This window comes from Sebastes umbrosus, chromosome 18 (assembly GCF_015220745.1).
Source record: "Sebastes umbrosus isolate fSebUmb1 chromosome 18, fSebUmb1.pri, whole genome shotgun sequence".
Taxonomy (NCBI): Eukaryota; Metazoa; Chordata; class Actinopteri; order Perciformes; family Sebastidae; genus Sebastes; species Sebastes umbrosus.
In genome coordinates this window covers 21276578-21303018 of record NC_051286.1, presented here as the reverse complement: position 1 = coordinate 21303018, position 26441 = coordinate 21276578, and the positions used below count along the sequence as shown (strand labels likewise).

Sequence of the window (26441 nt, the reverse complement as noted above, 5' to 3'; positions counted from 1 at the left end):
AAGTGAAGACAGCTGCTGTGATTATAGTCATTCATACGCGATGTAAAGCTAACAGCAGGCCTCGGCAAGACGCTGCAGGTGATTGCACACCATGCAACCTCAGCGTGTGTGTGTGTGTGTGTGTTTAAACTTGAATGGATGCACAACACGGTATCCATGAAACCCACAACAACACACACACACACACACACACACACACACACACACACACACACACACACACACACACACACACAGCAGTTGCACCTACAGTACGTGCTGCTCCGTAATTCGGTATTTCTTAAGAGAGATATCAGCAGCGATGAGGATGTCATTTCAGATGGTAATTAAGTTGCAGCTTGTCAGTCTGTGTGTGTGTGTGAGTGTGAGAGTATGTGTGTGTGTTTTCCAGCGAGCCCCGCTCTTTACATAATTAGCAGTCCAATTGAAGCAGAAGATGGAGGAGGAGGAAAGCTATTAAGTGAGAGGCTTCACAAATATTCACGATATAGAGAGAGGAGTGGGACGCTAGTCAAATCTCTTCAGCACGCACACACACACACTTTAGTCCTATTCAAACTCTCAAAATCTGTTTTCTTTCTCTCCGTTCTTCCTCTTCCTATTATTTACTTGCCTTGGCTGTAACTGTGTAGGATTATCTAATCTTTTTTTTTTTTTTTCCAAACAGACTGACAAGTCTTTGGGCCTTGACTGTCATTGTGGTGTTTCATGTGAATGCCTGTCAACCCGTCTCCCACACACCCCCACACACACACACACACACACATTTTAGAGTCTGCTGTCAACAATCTTTAAAGTTCAAAAATCATATCCTCATCCTGACAGCAAGGATAAGGACATCGATAAAGGATCTTACAGGCACTAAGTGTGCCTTAGTCTCTTTTCTGTGTGTATATATACAGTGTGTTTCTGTTTGTGTGTGTGTACTATGTATATACACACTGAGGCAGTAGGAAATGCCGGCACTCGACAGAAGAGGCTCTTGGCTGTGGACGTTATCCACAGTAATCCTCACCACGTGATTCACTCTGGAGACGCACACACACACACACACACACACACACAAATTAAGCGCTGCTACAACACAGGAACATCAGAACCACCAAAAATAGCCCAACAGACTACACTTGTGCTTTTAAAGGCATACTCCAGTCCAATAATCCAAACCCCCTTGTGAAAGATAAACACTTAAATGAGACACAGAGCAATACATTTTACATACATGAATACAAATCTAATTCAACAGTGTATACATCAGACAAGATATATCAGTAGTCACACCACAACACTAACAGTAAGTGGTACAATTCATCCGAAGCAGAGGGAATTCAATTCTGCTCATTTCTGTTTAAACGTACTCTTTAAGTATGCCAGACAGCCAATATTTCTATGTCCCTAAAGCACAAAATGACCTTAAAACAAGGTTTTCAAGGGCTGCTCATCTGACTGCTGAGTCAATGTTTACTTAATCTCGTGCTGACATTAATAAATTGTACAGGTTGTTTTCAATGTCAAAATTTACGTTTCCCGTGGCAATTTGTACGGTGGCCCTGAGAGCTCAACGCGCTGCAAATGAAGAAAACACAAATAAACACAATGCAACCAAATGAAGAAAACATCTTCAACAACTTGATGACACGTGCAGCATTGAGAAATAGCGCTGCAAGAAGCTCAAAACACAACGGAAACTGTTTCCAGGGGACGCTAAAAAGTGATGCACGGGGCTGGGACACGCAACGCTCGTTGTTGTTGCCGTTTGTGGATTATGAAGTTACTGAAGTCATGATTCAGATATTATTGCAGATATCTGCTGTTAACCTAGCGTTAGCCTTTTGCTTATTACTATATTATCTGAATCATACAATCACAATGACGGATAGGTGACTCCAATAGCTTCATAAGCCACACGCCATGATAGTGACTACAAGTGCCTCCTAGCCGTGTGCATCACTTTTTAGTGTCCCCTAGAAACAGTTTCCATCTTGTTGAGAGCTTCTTGCAGAGCTCTGTCTAAATGTTATGCTTGTGTCATCAAATTGGAGAAGATGTTTCTTCATTCGCTTGTGTTGTGTCTATTTGCATGTGTTTTCTTAAAGGTTCTTTATACGATATCCAGAACATTAATATAGCATGTCTCCCTGAGTAGAGAATGAAGTCTTTCTCCCTCTGTGTGTGTGTTGTAATCAGAGCTTCTCCGCATTTTGTTTACATAGTAGGATCGGCCGCACGTACTTTTAGTGCATGTTCATGCATGTGAGCGTGGCTAGCTAACAGACATTTTCCGCAAGAATGTTCTGATGTAAATCCAAAACTCAATTTCCTTTAAGTCTGTTTTGGTCTCCATCAGAACATTCTTGCTGAAAATGGCTGCCTGCTGCTAGAAACAGTGATGATAATAGTGGAATGTTCCAGCCATTAAGCCAAAACGAGCAAAAGGACAATGTAGCTTGTTAATAAGTTTGTTAAATGTTGTACTTTGAGAAGGGTCGGAGCTATTAGCTACTGTAGGCTTCATCCTACGCCTTTCAGTCATTGCTATGATCTGTTTTTGATATTCACTCATTATTTTGTGGCTGTTTAAGCACTTTGGTGCATCATTGTTATTTTTCAGTGTTAAATGATAAAGTGAAATGACAACTAAGATAAGTAAAATAATGTAAAGCCCTACAACATCATTGTAAAATCCATGTGTATTGATAAAATGGTCACAAACAAGTGCAGTCTGCGTTTATTTTGAGCCAGCTAGGTTTTTTCCCCGTTTCTTTTTAATCTCCTCTTGCCGACCTTCTCCTTTTCTCACTTTTTTATTTCCTGTAATGGACACACAGTGATTTGTAGAGAAACCTTAAAATGTAAAACAAAATGCTCCGTCTCAACTCAGATTTAGCAAATAGTCCATACTAAGCACTTTGAAGAATAATATCCCCATCAGACAGTAAAACTCAGGAGGAGGTCAGCGCACTCGCAGGGATTAACAAATATTCTGCCGTGCTCAACCTAAGCGGGCCGTGATGAATTTATCAGGATATCAAAAATCACAAGGGTTGGTGTAGCGTCAATATGAAACAGTAAGCGGTTTTGTGCGTCAGACATATTGAATAGGCTTTACACGGGGATGAGGTAAATCCGTAGAGCTTTATCAACATGTGACGGATAGAATCAGCATCTGAAACAAGCCTCTGCACATTCAATTTCAAGTATGATTTTGTAATGGACATCATACTGCACTATTCATTCCTGCTGTATTCTAGACCAGGAACATCAGAGTGACCGATTCATTCCCACGGTGTTGTTGGCTTAACTCCACCGCTGGTAAAAGCCGTCTCTCTCTAAGGTGGATTATTCAAAGTAAAGTGGCTGTATTTGACCTGAAGGATGCTGAACTTATGATTAATGACAGTTGGTGATGATTTATGGGAGTAAAACTCTTGCTCAGTGGGCAGCTACACAAACGGGCACAGAAGGGTCACTCTGTGTGCAAAAATCACATATACAACCATTAGTAAAACCTGGACACCTGCTGTGTCAGTGGTGAGCACAGACACTCTGAGAAGCAGAGGTGGAACAATAAAACGGTGTCACCTCTAATGTACACTCCTCTAAGGCTGAATGTCCGTATCATAGACTGTGTATAAGAAGTGGACCATGTCACCATGATGTCATCCATTGGTTTGTGGACTGCCGTTTTGAAGCCTCGACTCTGGCTTTTTGACCATCGCCATCTTGGTTTTTGGCCATTGCCATCTTGGTTTGTGGTTGCAACGGTGGATAGAATAGTGATATGTTGATATTGTTGTCATAGAAACAAAACCCACACACAGCGGTTCATCAAAAAAACCCGCTATACATGGACACATGCCCTAATAGATTTACATCCAGGGTAAGGGTAGCTTTTGCCTCCTCTACTGGCACTTGAGCCAGCCAAAAGGTCACTTGGGCCAAACAAAAGGACACTTTGGGGGCACTTGGACTGACCAGAGGGCTCATTTAGGCCAAAAAGTATAGCCTATTTTGGGGGCATACCTAGGCTGTGACTTTAGAGCAAATGTAAAGAATGGAAGTGTTATCGTTAATACACAGACATATCATGTTAAAAAAGAAAGTTGCAATGGAAGAACTCTTCAGCACTCAAAAGCATAAAAAGGGCAGGTCGGTCATTCCTCCCAACTTTTATGATTACAGTCTAATCTGGCTGTAGCAAATGTTTTCTGCATCCTCTACAGTACGGAGCCGCTGTGATGCTCTGCTAGATGTGTATGTATGAGAAAGAGAATTTGTTGATAAAGTAAGTTTGATTTATGGTTTTGCCCTTGCTGAATCTTCCTGACTTGACCGTGCATTCAATTGTTGTTGTATCAGGCGAGGGTAGATAAAGATACATCAGTAAATGTACTTAACGCTTCTGTTTTTTTTTACGTTTTTTTGTGAGCTTTTTATATTTTTGTTAGACAGCAAAAGCAGGGCTCAACAATAAGGATTGCCCGATTGCTCGGGGCAAGTAAAATGCCACGTCGGGCTAGTAATTACAGTAAAAAAAAAAAAGAGTTAAACATAGTTTTTTCCGGAGCTGACGATGGAGTGAGCCATCTCACTTCTTTCTCATTCTGTTGAGAGTTGCACATGTGCACTACCAATCGGGCACTCGCGAGAAAAGGGCGGCAGGTAAAGACAAAGTTTATGAGCTGAAGCGCAAGCAAGCATTTCAGGTTTAGTTGGTTGGCATCAAAGATACTCTATAACAAAGATCACACATTTTAATCTCTCTTAAGTGGTCGTGGTCAAGGCATGTTCGCCTCCATCCCCCCACCTAGTTTGGAAGTATTGAGAACGTTGTGTGGATGGATGAAAGCAGATTTGGTTATATTTGCGGAAAGTATTTATATTTTCTTTTGCTAAGATTAGATATTTACACAGCTAACAGCCATATTTAGTATTATGAAAATTAGTAAACTAGGTCGTTAGCAAACATTAATTGCCAGATCTCGCGAGAGTGTGTTGTTGAGACAGAGAGAGCTCTCGAACAAAGTTAATTTGTGCTGATTTGTCTGTCTGAAAATGCCATTTTAGTATCAGAATGCTGGAAGATATGTGACTTCTCCCATTGGAGTTAATCAACTCAGGACATGCCGCTAGTCTCCATCCTAAAGGGGCGGGATCGTGGGAACTGACTCAAAGTGCACCATCTCCTTTCTGAACTGTCTCTGGTGGCATTAGAGGAAGTGGGCAAAACTCCAACTATGTAAAACAGGGTTGTTTTATAAAAGGCATGTCAAGTTTCCGTAAAACGTCGCTGGAGTGCCATAACAGGAGCCTTGCTTGCATGACAGCTGTTCTGTTATTTGTTGTTATTTGATAACCGCTAATAAATAAAACAATCTGTAAAGGGGCAAGACAAATTGACTTAGAGCAAGTCAAATTTCTGGAAAAAACATTAACGCTGAACCCTGAATAGTAGTGAGATGAGGGGAGAGAGAGAGATGGGGAATGACAGCAAATGTCAGTGGTTGGATGCAAACTGGTGATGGTTCACGGTTGGCCCAATAACCCCCTAGGCCATCAGGGTGCTGCATGTTAGTGTGTTTCTGGGAGTTAGTGTGTTTGGGAGTGAGGAAAAATGCCAGGACAATTTAACAAATGCTCAAGATTAATGAGCTCATCAGACAAGCAGATTGTGGGGGAGTGCGTGTGTATGTGTGAGGTAAAACTAACAGTATCCTTGTATAACTTGTAGGATTCAAAAATATATGTAGATGTGGGGGAAGAGATGACTGTTTCCCTGTGGGTGTCTTTTTTCTTTTTTCTTTTTTTCTTGTACCATGAGAACTTTGCTCTGCCTCATTTCCAACAACTCTGGCAATATGTTCAACAAACGGAAACAGCCTTGTGTTGCTGTAAAACTCCTCCACATCTGTTATACTGAGCTGCACCTCCTGTTTAGTGTTTAAACCACTGAGTATGCAAATGCCTGATGCTTAGTCCGACACAATGGGTGTCTGTGGTTAGATTGCATAAAAAGCACCGGGCGTGTGTTTAGCTGCGGGAAGCTTTAACTCCTAAACTGCAGCGTGCACACCTGCATGAACTACCCGACCAGTGAACCGCAGCACCATCGGGGGGCAGCAAAGTCAAAGAGAGCCAGCTGCTGTTGACACCAGCTTTCTCATTTTACTTGTTGGGAGATGGAGCAGGGTGGAGATGAGAAGGGTGGTAACAGGAAATGAGAGATAGAAAAAGAGAAGACGCCTGAAGGGGACAAAACACATTTCATATCATGTTGCGAGGCACACAAGTCAGGTGTCTCTTGATGCATGAAAATTCTATTGGAAAATGCATGCTATTTTATAAAACAAGCAGAGATACGACTGTAAAGCCCAGATAGGGTAAGCTGCTATCTCCAGCAAAGGAGTATTCTTTATTTTTTATCCCTAAAGGCAGTTTTTCTCTGGGAACCCTCCCTCCTGCTGCTGGGAGAGGTTTGGAGACTTGTCAATTTCTCAGATGGCCGAGCACTGAAGGCTTGATTTCCTCTAAGTGTTCTCTCTCTCTATCTCTAGCACTGTGTGTGTGTGTGTGTGAGTGGGAAAACCCCACAGAAAGAAAAGAGGGAGAGTTTGCGTGCGAGTGTGTGTTGGCGAGAAAGAAGAGAAAATAAAGAGAGAATGAAATGAGACACAGAAAGCAGGGGAAGATGGATGCAGGCAGCAGCACATTCCCACCCTCCCTACTCTGCATAGTGTGCCACAATGAGAGTCAGGGTTTACATAACCCACCACAGCTCCTAAGCACACATATAATTACAAATGGGGATTAGGGAGCAACAGCATAATGTTCTAAGCAGCGAAAAAAACAGAAACGAACAGATCGTTTTAAAGTGCAGCAGGATCTGTTCTTCTCCCGGGTAAACATCGTCGAACAAATGTCTGCCTCTCCAACGCTGCCTCTCTGGTATTTTCAACAATTCAGTCAACAGTTTTCTCTCTCTCCCTCTCTCCATCTCCATCTATCCACTACTACGTCTGCCTTTTCTTGTTCCTTTTCGTTTTCATGCACTGTATGAATCTGTGGACCGTCAGGCACTACTGGCATACTGTTCCGGCGCAGGAGGACGACTGTCAGCTCGCCATGACTCTGTCTTCTGGCGCCCGAGGCAGGAAACACCAACTCAAATCTCCTCGGTGGGAGAGGAGACGAGAGGACGTTTCGCTCTGTATTCCTTCTGCATGTGTTCAGGGAAATGTATTACCACAGCTGGCATCAACGAGAATTAAAATTCAATCTACGTGACCTCCAATCACTTAGGACCTTCTCTCTCTGCAAAAACCACCATGGAAGAGGGAGAGAATAAGAGGATAGTGAAATCAGGATGAATTTATTTCAGAGTGGAAAGAAAAAAACCTTGCCCGAGTCACGGCGCAGGATTGCGCCCGCAGCCGAACCACAGAACTCAAAAAAACATGCTTGATAAATTCGGAAGATACCAAACTCATTATTCTACTCAATTCAACGATTATTCAACAGCGGGAAGCAGATAAGTGTTAGAAGACAAATGGAACAAAGCAGAGAAGAGGAGTGAATGGAAGGGGCCTGCTTTTCCTTGTTGGGACTGGGAAATATATTTTAAAAAATGCAGGCAGGGGCATTTTCTAACACCCAACACAAAACAAGCACAATTCAGCTTCAAATGGAATTGGATTAATTTAGCATGCTTCCCTAGGCTGCAAAACAAGTCAAACACACACACGAAGGCACACAAAATCGCAACAACAGTTAGGCTTAGGTGTGTATCTGTACAGCTATGTTTCGTCAGCTGAACAAAAATTTAAAAAAAGAAAGTCATGTAAGAGCAAAAAGCTTGAACAGGACAACACATTCACTTAAGGGCCCAGACTACAATATTTCATTGCCTTGCAAATTATTTAATACTAAAAAGCACTAAGTGAAATTTAACAATCTGGTGCATTTTAGCATCATTTTGACACTAGCGTTCTCTCGTACACCTTAGTACTATACTGAAGGCCTTTACGCTGGTGACTCGCAGCAGGTATCTGTTCCATCTGCAGTTTCCAACTGGAGTGATTTTGCACACCGTCAAGCCATTATGCACGGCAGATCCACTGGTTCAATTTTGTGCAACCAGCATCAGAGTGTTGTAAAATAAACACAGAACCCCCATGTGCTTATGTTCACATCAAACGTGCCGTTTTGATGAATTATTCTAAACAGTTTCTTCTTCACAACAACAGGCGTGTTGGAGACGGACGCATTGAAAGCAGTTAGCACAGCTCCATAAATTTTTTTTGAAAACTTCTTGCTTATTGCTCTTATAACTCTCTCAGGAGGGCCAGATCAGATCAGATCACTTTGATTTCATTTGAATTACACAATGGTTGATTATGATTGGATAAAGGTCCAACATGTTAGACGCCATAGACATTATCGCCAACGTTCTATGATCGTAATACGTGGCTTAGACTTTACCACTTAATTACCATAACACCTGAAAGTGGAGGAACAAAAAGACTTGTCCCACCTGTTCTATTGTTTCCAGAGGCTCGGCATGCACTAACAATTTCAGGCAGCGTGTCGGAGCACCTTGACACATCTATTCTAAACTTAGTCACTGTGACGCCACAAACTGACACCTCTCAAGACATAAGGACGCAAGAATATATCACTTTTTCCCCCCATGAGAAATATGCTATATTCATCATTCAGCTTGATATATGGTGACATATATTCTTGTATGTATTTTTTTCTATAGGCCTGTCAATCATACGGCTTGTTAGTTACACCCAAAAACAGGAAGCACACATTTCCTGTGTTGAGAAAACAAGACAGGTGATTTATCTTGTGGCATGCACACACACCACACGGTGAATAGATGAATGATGATGGAGTATCATTGTCTCCCTGGTCACTAACAGTCCTAGACATATTATTGTCACTCTAAAATGAGTATGATATAATGACATTAATGGTGAAGTGCAGGTGCGGCTGCTGATGCTTCAAATCGACCACCTGCAGTGTCCCACAGAGGCATCATGAGCTAAATGATGCGAGTCAGTTACCACATCCAGAGCCAGTGAGCCTTTACTGTCGGCCTGTGCGCGTATCAAAACCTCTCACTATATATTTTAAAGCAAAAAGGAAATAAAGTCCAACTCAATCTATCACATGCATTTTCAATTTAATCTATTTCAAAAGATCCATATGTATCAGTGCACGTCGGTTAGCAATGATTTTGCAAATAAAGCCAAGAATAAAGCAAAAGTGCTTTACGACGGTAACACACACCGCTGTCAAATATCTATATATCACATGCTTTGAAGTGCGCAGTCCCGCTTCACAAGGCTGATTGCTCAACCTTTCTTCTCCGGCTAATTCTTCGCCCTCGTCTGTCTCCATTCTTAATTTGCCGTCCCCTTCTATAATCCACTCCCCTTTTGTATTTGCAACCTCATTCCCTTTTCTCCATTTTCCTCGTCTTTCCCGTCCTCCATTTTACACTCTCTCCCCCCCTCCCCTTTGCCCTGTGTATGTATGTGAGCACTGGCCTGTTAGTCAGGGCAGACCTTGAAGTGTCATTTTCTCTGTCTGCGGAGATAAATGTCCCGGCAAAAGGTGCTTATCACCCGTTTACGGTGAGAAGCGGGGCTGGGAAAAGACAAGGGCGAGAGAAAGACGAAGGTGAGAGGGAGTTAGAGCGTGGCTGGCAGGGCGAGGATGGGAAGGGTCATAGATGTGCGGTGGATTATTTATTTTGACAATCATCCTTCCTTAAAAAGGAAAGGGAACACAAACACAGACCTCGGTTGTTTTCTACAAATTCAGCTGTCTGGTATAGTGAGGGAGGAGGAAGATGAAACCATTTTCACTCTAAGTGACAGAGCTAAGGGCAGCGGCGGATGCTTTATCATGATTCCTCAGCTTCTAAAGACTTCCTTGCCCCTCCTTCTCTGGGTGGATATCTACTTTATGATAACACAGGAAAAGTATCTGGAAGGCTCCAGTTGTACATCTTATTCTATCTCACTCAGCGACAATGGCTTTCTCCAAATGCCAACAGCTAAGATGAAAAGAAAAAAACAAAAAAAGAAAAACTGCTGAAAGGTGAGTGGCTGTGCAGCGTGTACTCACGACAGCTGCATGGTTATCAACCTCGAAGTGATGTTCTTTTATTCAAACTAAATTGTCAAACGTCAGACGGGAGCTTGATGCTGCATGTTTCAACTCATCCTGATAAACAGAAATATTATATGACCTTGGAGACGGAGCCACAGACATTCGCTAGTCGATAAGAATTCTTCCTCTTTTTTTTTTACAATCATAGAGTTTTTTTTACAATCATAAAGCTGTCAAGCTCTATCTTACTATGATTTAAACACTTAGCCAGGTCAAAACCAAATGGATGATATCTGTTTAATATCTTGGCTTCAGGTGCTCCTCCAGTTTAACACATTAAAAGGAATACTTAACCCACAAAATGACCATTTGTATATCAACTACTCGTCCTTGAATTATTGAAGAAAACGTTTTTCTCGCATGCCTTTACATTGAACTGAGAATAAAAAAAAACGGAGAAAACTGAAATATATCAAGACTTTTCTCAGTTTTTTGATTCTTCGTTCATCGTGGAGTCATGCCAGAAAGGTTTTCTTGTAATTGAGTAATTGATATGCAAATGATAATTTTGGGGGTGACGTATTCCTTTAAGTTTAGTGTATTTGTCATGGGGAGTACTACTTTTAGAGAAGCTGTCTTAAATTGGAAAAAAGTAGCCCTGACGATGTCATAGTGATGTCATCAGAGTTATCTTAGATAGCTCTAAGTACAGGCGTGAAAGCACTCAAGACGCATTGAGATCGGATCTTTCAGACCACATTCAGATCCTTCATAGCTATGTGGTCCGAAAGATCCGATCTCAATGCGTCTTGAGTGCGTTCACGCCTGTACTTAGAGTTATCCACATGTGATCCGATCACCGAGGACTCATGTTAATACCAGTTCTGAACAGGGCCTTAGTGTGCAAGTTACATATTCTGGAAACAAATGATGTCAACGCTGTATTGTACATTTATCACCACAAAAATTAGATCTGCGATGACTGCATGGAATGTCAACGCAACTTTCTGCAGATTGTCACATGGTAAAGCTAACCAGTAGTTAAGATTAAGCAACCAAATGTGATGTATTTTAGATAAAGTGTAGGGGTTCGTTTTTGACCTTGGGGACACAAACACGGTGATAAAAACTCTAAACTCAAGGTCACTCTATACCAGAAGCTTGGGGAACCCTGAATTTAGAAGTTCTATCACAATTTAGCTAAAGTTACAAAAGCTTTATTTACTGCGAAATAAACACATTTGATAAAATGTCTGTTTCTTGTGTAAGTTGTTTTTGTCCATTTTAGCTTAACAATTTAAGGAGTCTCTTCAAAATGTTGCTGTACGACACCAATGTGGGTTTGCAACTGCAATTGTATGTACTGCAAAAGATCCATGCACAAAATACAATACACGTACGCAGGTCTGGTTTGACGTGTGGAATGAAAATCATATGTGGCGTCGGTAATTGGTATCTGACCTTAAGAAATTATCTGCACAAAGGCAGCCTCGCAGCTCTGCAAGGGCTATTATGGGGCTCAAGGATTACGGGAGACTTTCAGGGAGATCAAGTCCCTCCTCCCTGTGGGTGGAAAAGGCATTTAGACAAGCATTCAAATTATGCCACTCTAACACTGTTGGAACCGGCTTTTAGCATATCTGAGGAACCGGCCTCATCTGAATACAAATGGGTTTGGAAAATATTTTAAAAAATGATTAATAGGTTATCAAAGTGGGTGCAGAGATGGTGCACTGGGAGGTCCCATAGATCTGGAATTCCTCATATGCATCCATACGTTCCAATCATAAGAATGGACTAAACACAATGCACAACACAATGCACAATAATTGTAGTTAATCATAGCCTCTGCATGTGAATGACACACTGCAGCATATGAAGGACTTTTGGTCACACCTTGTTGAAATAGTACGTTGCAGTCAATGCCGTGGTATTGTTATACTTTATGGGTATATACATCTAGGTCATAATGTTCTCTCGTTCACATTCATAATATAATTTCTATTGTCCTTCGCAGCAGGAAAATTATATCTGCCACATATACTGTAATTAGTATTCATCTGCAATATAAAGCCTTTTCTTTGAAAAGGCACAGCATTTTTCGCTTTCCATGCATAACCCAAAGAGAAAGGGGAATAACATTATGGGTTACATGATTCCATGTAGAAAGGTGGCAAGCATCAATGTCATCAATCTCTGCTCTGCCATTACTACCTGTGATTAAACCGTAAAAGCCATGTGGCAACCTATTATTTCACTGCCACCATGAACGTGGAGCGAAATGAGCAGGTAATTGCATGGCGTGTGTATTCTGGCGTTTCTACCTTTGTGAGAACCGATGTGATTGAGACGTGTATGACTTTAGACAGAATTTTAATGATATGCAAAAAAAAACGGTCTATATGCAAGCATGAGGAGCCTGACCTATTTAAAAATCCTAATGATCAATCAATCAATCATATACGTAAATAAGTGTGAGGTAAAATTAAATTAAATTTAAAATAGGGCTTAACAATAACAATAACAATAACGCGACAATGCGTTAACGCAAATTCATTTTAACGCCACTAATTTCTTTAATGTATTAACGCAACTTGTGATTTTTAGGTGGTAGTGGGATCAGTTTAAAAGCTAGCATGAATTTACTGGTATCATATGAAACTAAAAAACCTGTAATCCATTGGTACAAACCATCTCAAAAAAGCTTGTTGTGACGAGGGCTGAATAACGCTCCAACCTCTTGAAAAAAGTTGGCGAGGAAAAACTATCATGGCCATTTTCAAAGGGGTCTTTTGACCTCTGATCTCAAGATATGTGAATGAAAATGGGTTCTATGGGTACCCACGAGTTCATCGATGATAATCACATGCAGTTTGGGTCAAGTCATAGTCAAGTCAGCACACTGAAACACTGACAGATGTTGTTGCCTGTTGGGCTTGAATTTGCCATTATATGATTTGAGCATATTGTTTTGGGGCTAAATGCAGTACCTGTGAGGGTTTCTGGACAATATTTGTATTTGCTTTGTGTTAAGTGATTTCCAACAATTAATATATACATACATTTGCATAAAGCAAGCATATTTTCCCACTCACATGTTGATAAGAGTATTTAATACTTGACGAATCTCCCTTTAAGGTACATTTTGAACAGATAAAAAATGTGCTATTAATCGCGATTAACTATGGACAATCATGCGATTAATCGCGACGATAAATTTTAATCGATTGAAAGCCTTAATTTAAAAAATACATTGTAGTTTAAGCAGTGCATTGCCTCCAGTAAAAACATTCAGAAAGAGGATGTCACCACTGATCTGCGGTGGACACACTTCCAGCCATCAACTCACGCCCAGAGCCGTCATTACTCCTGTCCAGTGACAGTAGGGAAAACACAGCCACTTACTGTACTTGGGCGGTGGCATCTTGTCAGGGAAAATGCAATATGCATTAGACACAATCCAATCTGTCCCCAGTGGATTTGTGTGTGTGTGTTTGTGTGTGTGTGTCTGTGTGTGTGTGTGTGGATGCAGCAGAAAGACAGAAAGAGGAGAGTCTCAGTGGGATCGCCTGGCGCTGGGCTGGCACACCGTCAGACAAACACACTTCATTACAGGCCTATTTACCTGATTAACTGGGCTACTTTATCAGCTGCACAGCACTCTGCAACACACGACTGTCAGCAACACCCCAGCTCCCCTAAAAGCCCCCCCCCCCCCCACACGCGGTTTACAAACACAAAGCTTGACTCACTGACTTACTGTTTGAATGAATGACTGGCTGGCTCGCTCAATCGAGGCATGAATTCCGTCTCTTGGCAGAGTCAGCGGACAACATCAAATACACCCCCCCTGTAGTCTTGAATTACTGTCACCCCTTGCAAGTCGGACTCAAATACGACCTGAATAATCTGTTGTACTTGAGTTTTCCTTATGGGGGAATAACATTTGGGTAACCCCTTCATGTAATGGAATGTACGAATCAAAAGGGAATAAAGCCCGGAGCTGCCATCCCAAAGACGAGAGAGAGGACAAAGCCCATCTTGAAACATTATCATTACAGGAGGGTAATGATTTCCTTTCTCTTTGCTTTCTGCGGATCTCACTGCAGGCTATTTGAGGGGGGGAAAAAATAATTTTCCAGCATCACTTTTTAAACACCGAACTAAACCAGTATGCCTGATTCAACCCAATTAGACACATCCCACGCAGACAGTGCTAAGTTACAAAAATAACCTTTTTCACACTTTAGCAAATGATTACAGCTGGCGCAGCAGAGGGCAATAAAAACAGGTTACAAAAACTAAAGAAATTACATATCACTTCCACAAGCCTTATCATCTGAGGGGTGTGTAAAGGCAAAGATGTTCCCTGCATGTTAATACATGTGCACAGTGTTTTATTTTAAGCAAGCAGCTTCTCTCCACTCCTTCGCTGTGTGTGTGCCTGTTGGGGCTGCACGGAGCCAAGCTGCCCTATCTGAATTCAGATCACAGGCAGACGGGTTTTTGGCAGGGGCTGCGCTCGCGGTCACAACCCAGACGAGAGGGGTCTATCAGGGCCAGGGCCCCGGCATCACACACCTGCACGGGGCATTGACACTGCCCGGCTAGTGCGAACACACACAAACCGTAGCGTAAAAATAGAAATAAGCATCCTCAATCATGTGAACGGATGCAAACATACACAGGGTGCAGACAAAGAAACATATGGTCGCACAAAAATAGCGAATGATGATATTCATTGCTTCTTATACATCATATTCATTATGTGCACACACACACACGTACACACAGTGGCTGGCTCCCATGCTGACACTACATCTGTTTGTGTGATACCACGGCAGACCTCTGATCACAGGTGCTGTCGTGTCTCATGGGCTGGGTTAAAGAAGACATGCCAAATAGAGGGAGTATGTGAGAGAGAGAGAGAGAGGAGGACAGGGATCAACAGGGAGATGCAGAAAGTAAAAGAAAGAAAGAGATTTCAAGACAGTGAAAGAAAAAGAGACACGGAGTAAAAGAAAGAAAAAAAAGCGGAGACACATTTCTGTGAGATAAGAGACAAGAATCATCTGTATACTAAACCTGGCACAGATACCAGGTAGAAAACAGAGCAGACAGGAGCGCTGTTGTCTGTTAGTTGTCGCCTGGTACGATCTTTGATCTCCTCAAACAGTCTAAAATATCTGTCGAGTTGTATTTTCGTTCTGGTAAACAGAGCAAGGAAATTGCTAGCTTTTTTAGGTCCCAGTGGAAAAGAAGAAATTACACAGAGCAATGTGCTCCGTTCAATACAAATATGATGAAATTATCTTGAGACTTTTGTTTCTGATGATTCCACTATTTGAGCTCCAAAAATATCATTAGTGCAAAATGCGTGCAAACCACTTCCACAAGGCCTGGCTTAAAAAAAAAAATCAAAAATGGTACATGAGGAGGAGTTTTTCTTACTTTATATTTTCCACAATAAAGTGGGATTAACAATATGCTGCTCCATGAGTATAATGTTTTAGGGATGCACCTATTGTGAAATCCTGGGCCAATTTTTATTTATTTTGTGTGTGCTGTTATTTATTCTCCTTTTGTGCAAGAGAAAAAAAAGACTTCTTCATTATACAAAAATAACTGAGCTGTTTTTAAAATCATTCAGCATTTCATTACACTGTCTTTGAATGAGCACAAATTCAATCATACAAATGTATGAAACAACCTTTAATATAACCTTCTTTCACATGAAAAATATTCTTTTTTTTTAATAACTGCTTCAAAAGCCTTTTCAGCTGCTATACTGCTACCTTCTCAATGAGAAGAATGTTTCAGTACTTCAGTACAGCCCAACAAAAATGTTAGTTTTGTAAAACATAAATTAAATGTAAATGTAAAAGCAATTACAAACATAAGCAGTGTCTCTAACACATAGACTTAACTTGGGCGGGCCGCCCATATATTAATGGCAGCCCAAGTATATTTGGCAACCCAATTTTATATTTTTCATTGTTATTTTTGTATCTGTCCGAGAGAACGACGACATTCGCGATCGATTAACTAGTGGACGCGGCTTCAAGTGACACATTACGCACACATGAGGTTCGTTCCCATCCAGACCGCAGAGATTTTTGAAGAAATCTCGTAAATCATTGCTTTACTGCTTCATTTTTCGTTAAACATAAACAACTTTCTTGTCGCTGATCGTCCTCTGAGACAGTGCAATACTCCCACACGTCCAAATATTTCTTTCACTTTTATTTGTAAACAAACCACGTGACGGCACCCGCCGTCATGCCAGAGTGATGACTTCTTCTCATAATCAGCAGCTTGTGACTGTTTTCCGAGACCGACCGCAAATAACCAACACAACATTCAGCGGACGCAAAATTGATGCAAAACAACAGATGAACATCGGCAACTGCCATCGGCTAATGTCATCTTATTTGCCAATAGTCCGATGGCAGTCAGAAGGCGAATATTGGCCGATACCGATATTCGGCCTATAAATCGCTGCATCCCTAGAATATTTTTGGTGCAAGTAATTAAAAGGCAATTACAACACATTCCTTACTAATCAATTATCTCTAAAGGTGATAAACTCAAAATTCAGGGCATTTCTATTGCCTCCCATGGCTCTCAACATGGGGACGGCTGAGCCGGCGGCTCACCGCTAACACTGCAAACAATGGCAAGAATGCTGACAGAGCTAACCGTGTTAACCTGAGGGGGAACCGGAGGGTGGAAGCCGTTATCAGCTGTAACCGCCGCATGAGAGCAGTGCAGAGTGGCAGCCATGAGCTAGCAGGTGGGGCACCCTCACGTGCACAAACATGCACTAAAAGGCACGCGCCTTGGTAGTAGTTACAGCCTTGGTGGTTGATAGTAGCTGCTGGTCTGCACACATCATGCAGAGGTTATATTTAAATTGAACAGTACACATATTCAACTTAAAAAATCTAAATCAAACATGGAGGCTGCAGTAGAGTAGCCCATTGCTTCCTCAATAATATACACGTCACAGATTTTCCATTTTTTCCTAAATCACTTTCGCAGTTGGGAATTTGTTTTTTGGCACACAGGAAGTGATGAAACAAACAGCAAAACATAAAGCTTTCTCTTGGTCTTGGTGCTGAACACAGCAATGATGATTGAACATGATGCCAAAAGGATTAGTTAACTTGAGGGCAAATTTAGGTCTGAAAAGCCCATCTACAATCTGTCGCAATACAATACAACTGCCCTGCTCTCAATCCTTCACGAAGTTTATAATGTTCAGTTATTGTTGGTCTCAATGCTAAACATATGAATTAAGTGTCTATGATGGTGTCAAAAAGAACCAGAACATTATAGGCATCTTAAAATTAGACTTTATGACAGAACACTTGTATTGGATTGTATTAGACATTGTACAGGTGTACCTAATAAAGTGACTTGCTAACACATTTTGACAAATACTCCCAATGCATTCCAAGAAAATTAATTTGAATTAAAATAATGTCACCAAAAAGTGTAGGCTGATATCAAAAAAACGTTTTGAACAATACATTTGAGCATTAAAGTCACCAGCAAAGGCCAATCATTGTAATGTAAATGTATAACCTTTGTTACGCTCCCGGGGAGAGCTCTGATCTCTATCATTTCACCGTGTCTCATCATACAAGTACAATTCTCTGTTGTACCGTATAGTGTTCTTGAGAAGATCAATAGCGAGCGCCACGTGTGAATACATCTCAGTGGTTGTTTGATATTGTCACTAGGGAGCAGCGGCTGCTTAAAAGCATGGAGGAGAAGGAAAATAAACTATTCTACCAGCAGGATTAATACAATTCTATTCGTTCCAAAGTTTTGCACATTTTGAAAAAAAAAATAAAGAAAATACCACCTTGTTTCAAGCCCAACATTTCAAATCAAAGCGATGTCTTCATGTCAAGGGCGAGCGCTTTCGAAGCAGGCGAGAATTAGCTTCAACAATATTCTGCTCTGAACTGTAATATGAGTAATCAGTAGAGAATGTAGAAGCTAATGGAATCAGACTAATTTGTAAATTCAGTTTGCTAACATTCAGACCTTGTGCTATTTGCAGATGATGTTGTCGCCCTGGTTTAATCAGACTGTGACCTCACATGTGCAGATTGTGGCTGAGGGTCAAACAGTCAAAAGTGAGGGCAGGAAAAAGGTGGTGCTGAAATAAAGCAGGCTTTTTATGGTGCTGTAGCAGAAGGGGAACGGCACTGAGGGCTGTTTTCACTGTGGTGGAGGAGAGAGCGCTCCAAATCAAAGCTCTCAATTTACTGCTCAATCCTTTTCCGACCCTTTACCTGTGGTGGTCGCACGCTTTGGGTAGCGACCCGGAAAAAAAAAAAGATCGCTGACACAAGCAGCCCGAGATGAGATTCCTCCACAGGGTGGCTGGCTTCGCTCTATGTGAGAAAGAGAGCAGTACAGCAAACTGAGAGGGCTCCGGTATTGAGCTGCTGTACCTTTGCACTGACGGGAGCTCTAGCTGAGGTGGTACAGACTGTTCAGACCAAGAACACACAGGACGGATTACTGATCCCCAAGGAAGAGCTAGGGGAAGATGAAGGGGGAAAGAACATCTAGGCTGCTCTGTCCACACTGTTACCACTAAGAAGAAGAAAAACAAAGGATGCTCGGAAAAACTATGATATGATACAGATAATACCAATGGGTATGCTTAAATTCAACTTCAATCTAAAGGAAATTATAGCCTTTTGGACTAATAGCTGGCATTATTGATGAACAGATCTATCTATTCATGAGTGTCAGACACTGATACTTATGCCACCTTTTATGTGGATGTTAGGCTTGCCGCGGTAGTTGGTGTTCCCAGTGTTACACCATGTTCAGGTATACACCCATTACATTACTTACCCACCGCCCCCACCGTTGTTTTGCTTTATTTATAGAAATCACAATAGCAGGAGTCAAATTTCATACAAAAGATGATAGAGAGTTGACAGACAAGATGAACGCAAAGGATTTGGTGTCAAAGTGCAACGCAAAAGCACCTATTTGGCAATATTTCAGATTTAATGCTATAAGGGAACCATAACGTTAATGAAGCAATCACTATGCAGATGAGGGAGTGCTCGCAGCGAGTGTGCGCAGCAAAAGCTCAATCTGTGATACCGGACACACAGCCATCCAATGATAAAGATAAAAGTAAGTGCTTTACATATATCGACCATCATCTTTTCTTGTAAAATGGTGTAATCGCTAACACTAGTGTTGTCACAAGTTTATTAACCGGTGGGAAAATGTCCTTATAGTGACATCCCTAGTGGAAGTCCAATTAGTATTGATGGTAAATGTAGTGGATTGGAGCAATAAATTCCTCATTGCGTGCTAGATTGACCAAGAAAGCGGGGTTCTCGTGCTCGCGGAGCCGTTCCGGCAGTGCCTACATGTACCAGAATGCATTGCTTCTTATCTTCTGACGCCCGCAAGGTCCCCGCCGACCATATCCTCTTGCACAGCTAATGCAGTCGCAGCTTTGGCCTCTCTCCACTGCATTTCTTCAGCCACATACTCCGGCTCGAATAAATACCGCTGAATATCCGAGTCAGCCAAAACACTGTAAAATGTATTCTCGTCCATAACATCCTCTGCACTCTTATTTTGGGATGCCATTTTCACTATTGGAAACCTAGCTAGTTGGCAACACAAGAAAAGAGAACAAGGACGTTGTACCTGCCCTGGCTACTCAGAGGCAGAGACTAGAAATCCAAGTAGAAATATCAGCCTGTAGTTCTTCCTGCCTCCAACTGCGTCGGAGGCAGGAAGAACGACAGATTTTGCAGCTGCAAACTCAACTTTCTCGATCGACTACATTTACCATCAACACTGATTGGATAGCATAGAAGGTAGTGAATTTTCCCTTTCAGTAGGATTATGAATGAAGGTTTTTTACTTGTAACGGAGTATTTTTATGTCGTTGTACTGGTACTTCTACTCAAGTAAAGGATCTGAGATACTTCCACCACTACTATATAGTTGAAACAATTTCCAACACTACCTTCAAATAAGTCAACTGACTAGGAGGGAATCAGCTAGTTTTTGAACCAAGAAACTTAAATGCAGAGGCATGTATTCAGCCATTACATCATCAGCACATTTCACCACACCTCATGTCTCATTGTGTGAAATAAAAATCAACTGCTGAACAGACTGAAGCTTTGTTCTACAGCTCCAGAACTGCAGGGCAGGCCCGTGGCCCCTTGGGTTATCACCCAGCGGCAACAGCACTCACTGAATGCAGAGATACGACCGCTCGGAGACCGACGAGTGGGAGGCAGCGAAACAGGACAGAAGAAGAAGAATGAGAGTGTATGGAGCGTTAGGAACATGTGACTTAATGTTTCCTTCTTGTGGGTAGAAGGTCAGTGAGGCAGATTGGCTCGGTTTTAGTGTTTCGGCAGTACGCGGCTGCCTTTGTCCCATTTTTGCTGACGCAACATCATGGGAGTGTTACTAAAATAGATAGCAACAGTCCGGGTAAGACGAGATTAACTCGATCAGACAGGCCCAGCTTCCTAACTGGGCTCCCAAAGGAAGTTTAGGACACTTTCACAACATGTACTCTACATTACATACATACTACATGACTTTAATTATTTAAAAAGGTACATTAAGGACGCAGGAGGGACATGTTTCAGTTTATAACACGGATCTTTCTCAATGTACGGTACATGTTGATCCCTATTCTTCTTTAATCATTAACTACACGTTATCATCCCGCCAGCCTACTACATGCACACTTACTGCTGGTTGTAACAACTTACTCTCAAGATGCTCATTATTCCTCCAACAAGTACGCTTCCTTACACACCTCAAGTTCTTAGAAAACTGCTTAAAGCCCTCTACTGAACCCCCGGAAATCTCTGTAAAATAGTGAAAAACTGAAGGACAATCTGAACAATAGTCCGATGACATACTCTCCCACAGCTCCAAGCGCCCCTATCTCCGCCGCCTCATAAAAGCTTAATGCGTCCGAGCTCTTAAAATCCAGACAAGGAGAGCCCAATTCACCAGCACAGAGAAGTTCAATTTCACTGCAGAACCATCCCCAACAAAAAAAAAAGAAGCTTCGCCTTTCCAAAGCCACTTGGCAGAAAAGTGAAATCCTATTAAATCTTTCAACAAAGCTTCCATAAATATTGCGAGGGAAGTGTCCCAAGTCACACTTCCGCCTGTCTGCTAAAAACAGAGCACTGTCCACTTTGCTTGGAAAAGCATACAGCGGCTACGTCACTGCCACTTCACAATAGGGTGACCAGGTGTCCCACTTTACGAGGGACTGCACAGCTTTTTTATCCCTTGTCCCACATCCCACATATTGTGACGATGTCCCACATTTTCAAGAAAGCAGGGAAGGCTGTCATCACGGGGTTGTTTGCTGTCAAACTGCCCACACGTGGGGTCAAATGCAGGTTAACATTTCTCCGTTTTTGCTACACTATGCCCTCCGGAGAAAATTGCGAGTCACCGCAAAGTCACAAGCTATGCAGATTTTGGCGGAATATGATGGAAACTAGCACAAAGAAAAGGAAGAGCAGCTACAACAAAGGCTGTGAAACTACTTCTAAGTATTTATAAGCTGGTGGAAGGAGATTCTCAGAGTTTTTTGTGAAATTTGCCAGTTATTTTTATAGTTTCACACAGGGGGAATATGACATCCATGTGAGTCTCACAAGAAATGTGTGGCTCAAAAAGAGATGTGCCGATCAATGGATGCATTCGGGCAAAGCATAGAGATGTTACAATATAAGGGGCAGAATAGAAATGTATATTATTTATGTAAGATAGACATTATATCAAAATTGTAGACTACCTCTAAGCCTTGATAACGTGTCCCACATTGTACCACAAAAACATATTCTTTGTCCCACATTTGGTTTGTTGGGATCTGGTCACCCTACTTAACCATCTTCAGGATACCAGAAAAGAAATCGTTCATACCTTCTGCCAACATTTAGCATCCTGTAACCCCCACAGACATATTGATAGAGAGTAAAACAGCACTATTCCAGAGGCACACTGACCAAATATATTTCTTTGCACGTAAAAGGAGTACAGCTGCTGTACCGTCTTTAAAAAGCCCTTTACTAAAAAATCAATAAGCGTTCTGACAAACCCAATAAGATTTTAAAACGATCGCTATAAGAGAGAAAACACATTCACCACATAGAGATTAATGACTGGAAAGAAGGCTCACCTCTCTCGCAGGTACTATCCCAGAAGCCAGTTCCAGTGCAGTCGCAGACGAAGCGGTTCCATCCCTCCTTGCACGCTCCGTTGTTCTTGCAGGGATTGCTGTCGCACTGTTTCCCCGTCACCTTACTGCACGAGGACTTGATGCCGGTCACATTCTGGGACTGAGCGATCTGTCGGATGTCCTTGCTGCGGCCATCGATGAACAGATCCCGGACGCAGCCCACGTAGCCGTAGTTGAGCATGGCGGTCCAGAGCTCGGTGGGGAGCACCAGGCCCGCCCGGCTGTCAGGCAGACCACCCAGATAAAGGTCCCCCTCCAGGTCCAGGATCTCGTTCTCCCCGCTGGCTGTGAAAGGTGACCGGCGGCTGTTTACTGAGATGATGCCTAGAGGAAGAAAAATCCATTATTAAATACTGGCCTAGACTGCAAAAATGTCAACATGTCATGTAATCTGCTCCTATCATTAAAAAAAAGACTGCCGGGGGAGTGAGATAATATCACTTGTTTCTTGTTGTATTATTTTATATCAAATGTCATGTTTTAGTAGTTAAGGGATCTGCCATATTTACTCGCTGCCAGAAAACAGCACTTGCGTCTGTTAGGTCCCTGAAATAACAAGAACTCCACTGAAAACAATTGACATTTATTGCCCTCAATGTGGCACTTCTACAAAAATTATATTTTAAGACTGAACAAACATGATGATGATGATTCTCACACTGAATGTGAGACTGACAGCCCCTTTTTTGTTCATCAAAATGAAGACAGGGTTAGGTAATTTTGCAACCAAAAGCTCTTAGAAATTCAGAAGTGCTGGTAAAGTTGTAAACGAGGCTGACAAGAACAGCACAGAGCCCTGTGTCTGTGCTGAGATGTGGTCTGAGTACTGGGGGCGGAGGTGCAAACCTATGCTTGGCAGCCAAAATTGCACTGATCACCGACTCTGTAACACCCTCTTCAGGGGAACTCTATTTGAGTCATGAAAGTACACAATAGGGGGCAGAAAAACAAAAAACAGTCAGGGAAAAAAAAAGCTTGCATCCAACAAACTGCCAAGGCCTCTGTGTGTGATCTAACTGCACAAAGAGTCCCAAGACCACACAGTAAATAATAATAATAATAATACATCTTTACAGGGTATGTTCCGTAGGGCAATTGTATATATTTATACATCAAAATTAATCTAGATCCATGCAGAGTTCAAATGCAGTAAGGCAGATCTGATTTGACGAGATGTATAACCGCAAAAAACAAAGAGATGTTTACTTTTAGCGCACTCATACATTCTCAACAAAATATAATAATAATATAATTTGTCAATAATAAATCCAATTCCACAACTGCATTTGTAAGGCAAAGGTGCCATAACAACTCATTTATAGTCCAAACAGATACCATTACACCATGACAAAGTCATTAGACATGATGTGCGCTGGACAGCTAGATTCTATTAAAACTGCTGTATTGTGCATTCCACTTATCTTATCCACATATCTATCACATATTATTTGCTAAAATGGTTTAAATGTATCACTTTTTTTTCAAATCCAGTCGTGAGGAAAAATGTTGGCATTGTACATTTCTGAAAAACCACGGAATACGTTGAATGTTAATGTTTCTGAACCAAAAAATACGTTGCATATCAGCCTCGAAACATTAAAATAACGTAACAACGTAACGTAACAACGTAACGTAACAACGTAACGTAACAACGTAACGTAACAACGTAACAACGTAACAACGTAACAACGTAACAACGTAACTAGTGTAAATAAATCACAACCTCCCTTAGCGGTCCTTCTTACGTAACGCTACGTAACAAGCGTACAATCAACATTTACTTTTGGTTTCACACGGGACACAAACAGTGGTCTCCTGGGGGAAAGTCCTGTGTTTGTTTGACCCACACACCCTTATTGGACATTTCCTCTGGTTATACTCGTTATAATACCACGTTTCAATAATGGTTGCTCGATATACTACGTCAATTGTACCGCATGTTGTTTGTTGTACTCTGTCACTTGCTCTGACCGAATGCAAAAACTTCCCTATTCAACATATCCGTGGTTTGCAAAAATGTAAAATGTTAACATTTTTTCCTTGCGACTGGGCTGTTTCCCCCCACTAAATTAATAATAACATTTTACAAATCTTTAAAAAGTAAAAATTGTGATCCAAATTAAAAAAAAAGAAAAAAGTACCAACACCAAAATTACAACTACAGGGTTTGAATCTGCTGTGAATCCCAAAATGAGTGGTCTTTTAGAAAACGAGAAGTTTAAGTTTGCTGATGCTGTTTTTTAACATAAGTGAACACAGTAAAAAAGCTTTAATTCAAAACAAGATTGATTAATAAAAAATAAAAAAAATAAAATTACTTATGCATGTACATCTGAAATTATTTGGGCCTAATAATTACAGGTTAGACCTTTAAATATAAATAATGAAATAAAGAAATAAATAAGAAAAAGAGACTTTAACTTAACTCTCTTCTTGAGCAGTATTACCTCTATCTGCACCTCTCTGTCAGAAATGAAAATATCACTCTTTACACAAATTCAGCCCGTCTGCAAACAGTGTAATACAAATTCTCCCATTTTACTTGTGTGACATTCACCTTGCAGCCAGACAGAGAGATTCTGGCTGGAGATCTTTGTGGACATGAAATTTAATTCACTTGCAACTCCTATTAACATTTCACTCAAGCCACAAGTGTGATTATGCCTGCTCTTAACCATCCCTCAGTCTGGTATCCATATATCTGTCTCATTCCTCTTTTTCCCCGTGAAAATCCTACTTTCTACTCTGCTATCGCACTGGGGGCTGTGCCGGTGATTAATCAAAGCAGCGAGCTCTGACACACGGCTAAATTGGCTGCTCTAACCTGATATATAACACAGGCTGTAGCGCCGACTAACACACCCTGGTCCTCTGGAGGATCCCGCCTAATGCACAGATTGTGTTGGGTTTTGGAGCTCAAGGCAACACAAGTTTCTAACCCTTTTCTCTAATATAATATTCTTCTAATACTTTCTGTGTATTTGGCCATGTTTTGAGGTCAGAGGACATACAGATGAAAGGAGGCGAGGGGAAACTGAGTCAGTAGCTATCTAGAGAGAAATATGACTTTATCCCCGGCAATAAATCATCGCTGAAATTAATATATTGAGGAAGTTTACATCGTCCTGTGGCTGTGATGTCGGAAAAAAGTTGAAATAAACAACTCTGATTCTAACAACTGGTGCAGTTCCATTGCGCTAGGTACAGTGAGTATATTATTCTATGGGGTTTGATCTTCATTTTGATTTCCATTAACCTAAACAATTTCAGTACATTAAAACCAGTTGGACCATCAGTGTTAATATTGCAGAACGGTGAAGTTGCAAGTTAGTGCAAAGACAAAGAAAGGTATTGATGGTGATAATTATTTCCTATTTCTATTCTGTATTTTGAGTAAACAAAAAGTCTATTAGGTCAGGCTTTTTATAACGATTAGTTGAGTATTTTGTCTATTTTTATTATTAGAAAATTAATATATGGCAATTTTGTTATCAAGTAACAGTCTACAGCTATGGCAGAGGATCTGTGAGTCTGCACAGTGGTGTTAAACTACAGGTAATAGACTTCTTCTTAAAATAGAAAAAATGTGACATTATCAGTTATCCTATAGGTATCGGCCATGAGAAGCAGGTAATTATCGGTATCTTGCATACCTACTAAAAATGCAAAGCACTTATTTGTTACAGCCTCTCAAATCTATAATTGTGTTGCATTTTGCTGTTTCACATTGTAAATTAAATGGCTATGGGTTTGAATGACTCTTTAACACTGTTAACGTTTTGAAAACAGCATGTTGGCCTAGAGTTGTAATGAGCGTGGAGGATTATTTTTGATATTTTAGAGAATACCTGATAAAATACTAATTAAATTAATCACTGATGAAAACAATTGTCGTTTTTTTTTTTTAATTTATCCCCCAAAATATACATTTCCAATTAGAAACGATGAATGATATATCTAAAATGAAGTCACCACAGCAATACTGCAGGAAATACTAGCCATTCTTCACTCAGTATTTCAGGATATTGTACAGGAG

General features: G+C 41.2%; 1 protein-coding gene across 12 annotated transcripts in view; it reads right to left on the bottom strand.

Annotated features, from left to right (window-relative positions):
- Window positions 1–26441, bottom strand: part of nrxn3b (neurexin 3b) — a 355996-nt gene that overhangs the window by 222525 nt on the left and 107030 nt on the right. For all 12 annotated transcript variants that reach the window (XM_037750894.1, XM_037750889.1, XM_037750890.1 and 9 more), the window contains one exon: window positions 22346–22729. In XM_037750894.1, coding sequence (XP_037606822.1) covers window positions 22346–22729 — 384 coding nt within the window. The remainder of the gene's footprint in view (window positions 1–22345; window positions 22730–26441) is intronic.